Source organism: Aplidium turbinatum, chromosome 17 (genome assembly GCF_918807975.1).
Source record: "Aplidium turbinatum chromosome 17, kaAplTurb1.1, whole genome shotgun sequence".
Lineage (NCBI taxonomy): Eukaryota > Metazoa > Chordata > Ascidiacea > Aplousobranchia > Polyclinidae > Aplidium > Aplidium turbinatum.
Window position 1 is genome coordinate 20,092,864 of NC_137488.1, and position 10,695 is coordinate 20,103,558.

General features: G+C 36.6%; 1 protein-coding gene across 1 annotated transcript; it reads right to left on the reverse strand.

Annotated features, from left to right (window-relative positions):
- Positions 1-1,907: 1,907 nt before the first annotated feature.
- LOC145786067 (uncharacterized) lies at positions 1,908-6,027 on the reverse strand. Its single transcript, XM_082597709.1, has 5 exons — positions 5,939-6,027; positions 4,812-4,923; positions 3,985-4,136; positions 3,091-3,319; positions 1,908-2,488 (listed from the first exon to the last, which is right to left on the reverse strand). The coding sequence occupies exons 1-5, from the start codon at positions 6,006-6,008 to the stop codon at positions 2,401-2,403; spliced, it is 651 nt and encodes a 216-aa protein (XP_082453835.1). The 5' UTR covers positions 6,009-6,027; the 3' UTR covers positions 1,908-2,400.
- Between the last annotated feature and the right edge of the window lie 4,668 nt (positions 6,028-10,695).

The window sequence follows — 10,695 nt, forward strand, 5'->3', positions numbered from 1 at the left end:
TCGTCATCGCCATGATGTTTTTTTTTGATGGCGAGGCGGAAAATTCAAAAGCAGCTTTTTTAGGGTTTAAATGTTTATTATTGTAAAAGTTATATAGTATCTAAGTACAGTTTTCAACTTAGCCTATGTTTATAATTCCATTTGAATAAGGGATCAATAACTGATTGATATCGGGTTTGTACTGATAGATTATTGCAGATGTAATTGCCTGCTGGATTCGTGGGAACTAAAATAACTGTTACTGCTCAGTAAATCTTATATCTTTTTCCTCTGCTTACCCTATGCTGGCCTAGTCCATTACTAGCGCTAAGTTCATCAATTTGTAACTTTGGATGGTGCTTAACTAGCCCTCTTGTTCAACGTCCTGCCAGGTCAGTGGGGTTACACCCTGTCAATTCTCTCGGTCTTGCTGTGTGTTGAGTCCCCTTTATTGCATTCTCTCTGTTTGATATATGTGCGGTCTGCATAGCTACTATTGGTCGCCAATACAATAAGTAACTCAACCCATGGCATTTACATCGTATCAATCATTGATTTCTTTCGTAGAACCTTGGTTGGCTACGGTACGATTAATTCGTGAATGTGTGTAGTGACTGCTTTTGCTGTGTGAGTTGAATGTCAGTCATTGAATTTTCTGTGTGAGGTTGCAGTAGTCTAGTTCGGTTAATTGTGGCTGTATGCGCAATAATTGGTTCTGCTCTGCCTACTTACATAATTTTTTGATTCACTGTTGTGATCAGTTGTAGCTTGCTTTGCTGGTTGTAAGCTGACCTCGTAGGTTATTTCGGAAGGGAATTCCCCTATTTTTTTTTTTCACTGTTATGTTGTCTGGCTTGTCTGTAGCCTACATCCACTGCAGGGATATACAGTATTGTAGCTGTTTCATTTTGTTAATTCTTTGTAGTAGTAGTTTTACATTATTTTGTCGAACTCACTATGGATAAGCGCCATGCTGAGTTGTCTCTCCAATGGAAGGAATGAGAGTTAAAACTGGAGCGTCGCGCTTTCCAGCTCCAACGCCAGGTATTCACTGTACCACTTAGTCTAACCACATATTAACAGCCTTAAACACGCAACCTAAGAAACTAATCATAAAATACTAAGTCCTTACTTTAAATCGCTTTGAGCGACTTCTTGCGGCCATAACATATTGCTTCCATCCACAACCTAGATGGCGATAAAGAGTTGTGATATGAAATAAGCTGCTTCTATAGTAAACGGGGCACCAAATTTAGAGCGCCGGGCCTTCGAGCTGGAGCGTCGACATTTTAAATCTTTTCTCAACAAAGTTGATGCTCTGACGGGCGATTGCAAGCCTGAATCAGATAAGGCATTAGGTGTGGGGGAGGGTTTAGTTAGTGGGAAATCTGTATCTCACCGTGTGACTAGCGATGTCCCTCTGTCAAAAGGCGCACTTCCGCCAAAAACAGAGACAGTTGTTAATCTCGTTGGAAATGAGAGCCACAGCGCCTTCAACTCTTGTCAAGAGGAACTACACCGTGGCGACAAAGGGCTAGGTGCTTCTAGCGAAAAGGACTTTGTTATCAGGAGCCATGACGACATGGATTCTCGGTCTGTGCTGCCTGGCGAACGTGTCATGGCTTCGAAATGGAATTCGCTAAGGAATTATGAAGCCAAGCCTAAGGATGCTCACTTGGAGGGTGGAGCGGCTGGAGAGCACCACACCAACCCATGATTATTGGAGAGCAAGGAGATCCTTATGGTCAGCACAGGGGCAGAGACAGACAAGGAAACTGTCCAACCTTTGTTTTCACTCTAAAGTAGACCCTTTTCTCCCTTAGGCAACGGCACTGTGCATGGTTCACGAACCAGAGGTACCAACTTTGCTTTCCATTCCGTGCAGTGGTAGTGCATTTGTTTCGCATCAAAATAGTTTATTGCGTCATGAAAAGATTGATCTAACTTCACGCAAGGTTGCCGTCGAGGCAGCGGAATTTCCAGCTCAATGATTAACAGAAATAAGTCAAACCTCTTAGTAAAGAAAAAGAGACCAATCAACCATAAATGTAAAGTAATCATAAAAACAGAAAATGCAAAGACAACAAACTATAATCTGCCTAAGAAGATATACTGGAGGTTGAAAGTATTTCATCATAATAATGTTCATAGTTACCACAAAAACATAACAAAAGATAAAAATTTATGAAAAATGATTACATCACTAGTATGTTCACTGGCTTCCAGGAGACAATTTTGTTCAACAATAATCTTTTCGAAAATAACAATCTTTAAACAGATAAGTTTACTCCAGTTTTGAACTTCGTTTATGTTTGTTCAAAGTTTTGCTGACATTGTTGCATTTCTATTAACGTTAACATCTGGCAGTACTGAAGTTGAAGAGCTCTTGCGCGTTCACAGTGGAACAATCAGTTTCGATCGTCAAACAAAAAACCAATCCAAGAAGCTGAAGGTGATTTGCTTGAAGCAAGTTGAAGGCTGGCTCATTGCAGATCGAAATCTTTGTGCCCTGAAACATTGAAATTTAGCAACAATATGTTTCAACTCTTCCAGATTTTATGTAAGCCATGATCACTCAACAAATTCTGCTTCTATTATTCACTAAAAATGTGGTGTATTCATTTTTTGTTTAAACAACCACCTTGTGGTAGTGCTGCTTACTTTACACCAGGAAAATGTACCGCTTTGTTAAATAAATTCTAAAATTGATAAACTCTGGCCTGTAGTGAAATCAATGTGAAAATGACGATTTTTCTGTCAGGGTATAGATACATTATGTTGAATCAAAAGGATTCGACATACAAAATAGCTTCAAGTAGCTACTTTTTGCAATCACTGCAGATATTTAGAGTAAGATAGATCTATGTTTAATTTGCTATTGTTCCAGAGAAACAAATTAACAGTAGGCTTGTGCAGTTTACATTGTGAACGAATAGATTTTTGAATTATGTCATTATGATACTGGCTCAATCATTCGTATGAGATCTCTATATACCTGTACAAAATGTAGTTTTAGTAGCATGGTATTCACTGTACCATTCAGTCTAACCACACATTAACAGGCTTAACCACACAACCTAAAAAACCAATCATAAAATACTAAGTCTTTACTTTAAATCGCTTTGAGCGACTTCTTGCGGCCACAACACATTGCTTCCATCCACAACCGAGATGGCGATAAAGAGTTGTGATATGTAATAAGCTGCTTCTATAGTGAATGGGGCACCAACTAAGGGATAGCTTTCTTCCGGAGGTATAAAAAAATGATTCACAAAAAGAATCAAGTCGTGTACAATGATAAACGAAGCGCCAAAAGCTCCAGCGATCTCGTACCAACGTCCTAGAAAAAACACATTATTTTTATCAAAAGCAACTTACTTAAAAAACAATTACTTTAACATATTTTCCTACTCTGGAAGACGGAGGACAACATTGGTCTGTTGAAAGAAGGCCAAAAGAAGTCTTTTTTAAAACGTGATTGTATCAACTAATTTGATTTTTCGCTTTATGGCAATCTTTCATTGCGTGGATTTTTAATGACACCATTTGTTTGCTATTTGAATTGCATTTGAACTTGTTGCAACGAGGAAATAACCGGATACAACTTCGACTTCAAAAACTTAAATGACAACCACGATGACGTCATTTGCAAGTTCGATTGTGATTAAATAGTCCAGTACAACAACAGGGTATGAACAGCGAACATCCGACCTGTAGTCACTGGATGATATGATTAAATTTATCGTAAAGGCTACACCAGAAGTAGGCTACAAGTGTATGATCAATCTCAATCTTCATACTCTTTCACCTGTCCCTCTTGTGCTTACAGCTGAGTTTTGAATTCATTGCCATCTCTCTTGACTAAGGATGTGACAAGATTAAAGCTATAGGCGAATACAAAACACTTTTTAAAGATACAACATGGCATTCCAGCCTTAGAACCCAGTCCAAAGTCACAAATTTCTGCATCCTTGTAGTTTTCAAGAATTTGGATATTAAATATACCTTTAACAATATCCCCATAGGAAACACGCGCCCAAGCCCTCCAGTGCATCATAAATAGGGCTGCCACGTAAAATGCGCCTCCAACTTTTAAAGCAAGTCCTTGACTAATCAGGCCAGTCCCAAGCACTCCAGGCTTACCATGGTACAGGAAACTAAAAATTAAACAATTTTTGTTAAATTAAACCAAAGCCTGATTGCATCAGCTTCACCTATTGTTGGTGGCTAGAACCAAATTTGAATTTCGAAGCTAAATGAAAAATTTGTGCTTTATCTGCAAAAGTGGTTTTAAGTAGTAGAGTATTGTTGTTCTTGTATAAGAGCATCATTTGAATATTTCGATGTAGATATAAAACTTGATAATAACAATGTGCGTTCTTACATAGGTTTGTAGCCATCGCATATGTGTGTTGTGCTTATTACGCTTTAGAAGTCATATAGTGTGAAGTAAGGTCTATAGAGACGCAACCAAGTGGGCTACATTGATTACGTTTATCCTGCAATTTCAACCTTTGTGTATATGTGGCATTACATTAAAATGAAAATAAAAAATAGATTTGTATAAAAACGTTTTGGCCTTAAATAGAATCATTGACGTCAGGCGTAGTAGGACCTACACTACACCAGGCTACAGCCTACAGCTGATCACGTGAGCAACCATCCTCGATAACACGTAAATACGCAGAACTTCCACCACTTTGCTTTGAATCGATTTCTTAAATTACAATAGTCAATATAGATATTGTGCCATTTGCTATTTTATAATATCTCCCTGTTTCCTCTTTCCTGGTGTGTTTCTAGATTATTTGACGTATTTGTAGATAACTTACTAATAAAACAAAGACCCCACAATGATGCTTCGAACAAGCAATCGAGACGCGAAAGGCCGAAAACCGAAAGCAACAGAAAGAATGATCCAAGCTCCCATCTGAATGAGCTTTCCTGAATAATCATCATCATTATCAATAAAAATCGTCATTAATAAGCATAAATGATCCATGAAAAATACCAATCATTAAACTTTACATTAAATCATCATTCGTCTTTTCTTTTGAACCTTCTTCGCCACTTCAAGGATTGAGGTGCTCTGCATTTTTACCACCCTTGAGCAGCGGCGGCGACTCGGGCATTGAGCCCTTTATTTGGTATTAATCAAGCACTTTCAATGCGGCAGTAAGACATCGCTGCATTAAGTAACGGTGAAAAAGATGTGATATATCTTGTAGATGAATTGGACAGGTTCGATATCGCTTGATCATTATTGAGGTCGTTCTTGTAGGCAATTCGCTCGATCATCTAAGTTACTTAAAATTTTGACTACCTTGTCAAGACATCTAGTGACATTTGTAAAAGATTCACGGCAATTGATGCTTTCAGAAGTTACGAAACGCACAGAGACACTGCAGTGCATGTGTCATCTCAGTAAAGAAAATAACTACTTTTTTTGGAAATACAGAACTACTTTAAGCAGCCAAAATGGAAAAAAATATTGCAGTGATCACGGCCACCTGGAGATGCGGCCTGATTTGTCACATTTTGCAAATTTTGATTACAGCTACTGCTAGTGTTTGACTGACATTTTTTGAGATGTTTTTACTTTTTGCGGTTTACTAAGGACATAAAACTTTTTTGTTGCCTTGGGGAAGCATTAGCAAATGAGAAAAAGCAAGTTGAAAAACGCAAAATCAGACTGTTATTGAAAATTAACAGTCTAACTAAAATCTTCGAAATCAAACTTTCTTTATTTTTCATCATGTGAGAATGTTAAAACCTATTGTGTCATCTGGGGAAAAGAATAAAGAAAGCGTAAGAATATAATTTTTAGAAAAATTTATTTAAACGTTTGCTCAAAGTTAGAAAAACCTGGAAATTTCTGCAAAATGCGACAGATCAGGCCGTATATTTAGGTGGCCATGCAGTGATATCAAACAAAAATAATTTGTTGTAGATAACTTACCTACTCCAAAGAGAACGTTATCCCCTGCGTCAAATTGAAGGATCATGATCCCTAGGATTGCTACAAGCATTCCAACAAGAATCTTGAAGCCGTACTTGTAATGCCATGGTCTGGGATAGTGGTTGCATTGGCGGAAGACAAATATGATGGTTGTGATGATAGGGATGCACTGTATGACGTAACAATCATTTAAATGAGCTTCAGAATAATCGGTCAGTCTATTGTTCTACACTTATAACATGCAGAAATGCATGGATGATCATAAAACATACCTGCTCAATTTGTTATTCAAAAGAAGCAGTTAGGTAGCCTACGTTTAAAAAGTAGCCTACTATTTTTCTGTAGGTTTTTTTTTTTCTTTTAAAAAGAATTTAGAATAACTGCAGAAAAACTCTGGAAGAAAAAGGGAAGTTTGTAAATTGTAACCCTTGAAGTCACAACCTTGAGAATAACTTACCTAAGATTGTAACCAACAAAGTTATAGGACAGTTTATGCACAGGAGGTCTTGACAGGTCGTTTTGACCGGTTTTAAAGTTTGGTTAATCGTAATGTTTGGTATGATTCTTTCAGTTGCTGTATTTGCTTTGACATGCTTTCCTAGTTTTCCTAACGTTTGATAACGTTGTCTTTTTAAAACTCTCGTAAACAGTGCAGTTCTTATTTTGCAAGCGCGAAAACACGAACGTGTCGTGTTACTAACAATGCAATAACAATCAACTAGATATTGAAGTAGATTTTTAAGAAGTGAAGTATGGAAAATGACCTTGAGTGATTCTAGTAATCTCAAAGGTTTGAACGCAAACTAACTGGTCTCACACGTTCAGAGTTGCTCTTTGAAGAGAGCTTTAAATCATGGCATGGCTTCTCCTTCGTTGTGAGAGCTTCTGGGGCGGAGGGTTTGTTCTTTTACCACCCTAGGTTTACGATGTTTCCAGACTACACTGGAAGGCTATTAGAGAGCACCCAGTCTTTGGTTTCATCATTTAAGAATGATCTTCCACTTCGCCAGGTGGTTGAAGGTGTTACAATTGTTGCTGATGATGTAGTCTGCGGTCTGTTCCTTAGCACCACATTAACAAGAAAAGGAAGAGGCTATTCCCCACTTGCGTATGAAAGTAGCTGATAGCCTAACTAATTTATACGTCTATTGATTGCATTTGCATGAAGCACTAAAAAGTCTGTTTTGTCAAGGTAATTGGTAAACACCCCCTCTGGTAAATGTTCCCCCTTAAAATATTACTTCTCAAAACATTTCACATGTACAAATTGTACAGTGTGTAAACATTTCAATAAATTGAGAATTTCTTTTTCTAGTGTGACCGGAAAAGCGGAGCTTCGCTTCCCGTAAAGTGACTTCCTTACATTGTGCAAAATAAACTTATAGAAAAATTTATCTACTTGTATAAGCCAAGCATGCACAGCACATACCTGCATTATTTGCTTCAAAACTGGCGGAATGTAAATGAAACCAGCTCTTGCAAATCCAGCCGCCACAAAGTAGATGAGGACGCGTCGGAAAAAGCCAAACAACTTCCAAAACACAAAGAGAAGGGACTGAAAATCAAACAAAACATGCACAAAATGTTACTGTTTTTGTCGCTAATAGTAAGCAATATCGACTTTCCTGGTAAGGGCTATATGAGACAATTCAAAATTGAATGAAGCTGTTCACCAGGCATTTAGTTAAATAACATGATATGTTCTACTGGTGAAAATTAGGTTGAACTATCACACTTCATACATCTTGTGATAGTTTAGCTTAACACTAGAATTATCAAGGTGTCCTATAGGACACCGGTTCATATTTAATTTTCACCAGTAGAACGCATCATGTTATGAGACAGATAGTAAATTATTTCAAGGTATTAGCAAACTTGCAGTTCGAACAAAAGTCAATAGTGGAATTACGTGGATACTTAGCATTGTGGTAATTTAATAATAAAATGTTAGCGTTTATATAGCGCTGTAGAATGCGTTGCTCCCAGCGCTTTACAAAGCAGACAGTGTTAATACAGACGTATAAAGGCGCAACTGTTCCGAATCCATTCCATTGCTCAGTGCCAAGCAGGAATTAGATTCAGGGCCATTTTTAAAAAGTCTTTGGTATGACCCGACAAGGTATCGAACCCATGCCTACCGATTCAAAGGCGGGCGCACTAACCACTATCTAGTGTTGACTGGTAGTTTAAGAATGTTCTCACTGTTCTAAAAATATATAGCCTATTTACTAATTATTTCATTGCTTTGCATTTATTTTAATGCATTCACGTTACGGTTTCTTGGTGTTAAAAGTCAAACTATAATTAACACGTAATAAGTTAAAACACAAATGTTGTAAGATCGTTGTCAGCCTTAATAACCTCATCTTTGCAAAACAGCTACTTTAACGGATGCATAAGAAAAATAAGCAAACAAAATCAATCAGATTCCAAAACAAAAGTTCGTTCCTAAACTTTTTATCAAATTTTCCTATAATTCAACTGATGATCCACTGGGATGCACGGTGTGACAAAACATTTTAAATAAAGTAAACAATATCACACCAAATCAGAAGAATCGGTAAATCAATGAGGTTCGAAAACTTGTATAATTCATTGATGAAGCTTTTGCCACTGTGAAGGAGGCTTCTTCAGTACCTTATTCAAATAGAACCATTGATAAAAATACATGAATTTTGAAACAAACATTAGTCACATTTTTAAAATCTAATCGTCAGATAATTTTGTTTCGTAACTGATGCACAGGCCTGGAGTTGAACTACCGACATTTGCTTGCTTAATCGTGACTCAAAAAGTTGCTAGCCTACATCATAACACCACTTTAACGCTTGTTCTGTTATTAAAGTCTTTCTTCTTTTGAGGATTGGACTAGAAGCCCAGGCTTAAGCATGCTGCAAAATATTTCATGGTTTTCACAGAAATTATGGTAAATTATAAAATCTTCTAATACCAATCCACAGTTTAAATATAACAGTGTGGAATGACATTGTTCTTACTTGCTTTAACAAGTCTTAAAACTGCCTTTGAATTACCTCACAACTTGCTTATAATCAAAATTTCCACAATATTTCATTAATCTTAGATAAAAATGTTTCAAAGAGTTTATCAAGAACAAGCTGACTATTGTATTCTGTGCTGATGCTGCAAATTGCATGTGAAATTAAGCATTCAAATGCCAGTCGTGACTTTTTCATCGAAGTATTTTCCATTTAGTTACAAAGCTAAATGTCACATCATTCCAAGTTTGTTTACAATTTTACTTACCTTGTTTGTTTGTATCTCATCAGGACTGTCTTCCGTCACCACAACTTGCACTTCGTTTCTTCCATTGTCGCTGTTGTTGACTATTGTTTGTAATTCCATTGTTACAATCTAATTGTTTTGCTACTATGACATGACACTAACTACTTCTATGTTTGCTTTAACGCGTCGGTTTCGTGCTAATCAATAGGAAATGACGTCATATCGAGCATAAAGAACAGAAATACTTCCATAGATGAGCCTTTACATTGCAAGCTGCAAAGCTGATGATAACAAATTAGGATAAATAAACTGCTGAAAGCATTTGAATTAATTCCACACATTCAACTAAATGTTTACTTAAAGAAAAGTGTATCTTGAAACGGTAGAATAGGACTAACTAATTGTTATCAGTGATTGTAACTAATGATTCAGTTCGATTGTATTTGATTTTTATCGTAGTAAAGTATAAATAAAATGAACTACGCAAAAACACTCAAGAATAAAATTTAAAAAAAGTAAAAGGGCAAAACTTTAATAATATAAAAAGTGAAAAGAATAACGGCTAAAACCAGTAAATATACATAAATTAACCACGACCATCAAACCTAACAGCAATGCAACAAGTTAACTCATAACAATTGATTAGAATTTATTTTATTGCAGATGCTCGATCTCACATTTCTCTGATAAACATTGCAAAAGCAACTTTCTGCCGAAAAACACAAGAATTTTGGTTTTTCTTCTCTGTTTGATTTTTAAACCAGGACAGCAATTTTCAACTTCCTTTAAAAGAACAAACACGATCGATATTCTTGAATGGAAACTGACGTCATAATTGCTTGAAACGTTTCAAAATAGCCCTTTTCGGTTAGCGTAAGTAACTTAGTGCTGGCCGTAAGAAAGGACTTCAAAATTTGGTGTTGTGTTTCAGCAAGAAAAAAATAACTTTTATTATTTTGGTTTGATTTGATTTTGAGTTTTTATCCTTGGATAGACAAAGCCTTGTTTGGTCACTCCTGGTAGTTTCGCATACTTGTAGAGGCTCTTGACGCAGGTCAAGAGCCTCTACAAGAGATCTTCTACAAGAGATCCGAGAGTCGAACCAGCGCCGCGTGATCTTGAGCCGGACGCGTAACCATTGTTCCCTGCGTTGATCACAAATTAAAACAAACTGATCTATTTAAAAAAAATTTCAACCGCAGACCGTTTTTAACAAACGAAAAAGTATCTTCAAAGTAAAAACATGGAATCTTTTGCTTTGCCTTTGCTATAAATGAAGGCTACACCATGGCTACATAAAGATGCGGTCTGATTTGTCACATTTTGCAGAAATTTCCAGACTTTGCTAATTTTGGGCGAATGTTTAAATAAATTTTTCTAAGATTTTTATTTTTACGCTTTCTTTACTGTTTTCCCCAAATGACACAACAGGTTTTAACATCAGCAAATGTGAAAAAATAAAGAAAATTTAATTTCGAAGATTTTAGTCAGACTGTTAATTTTTCAATAACAGT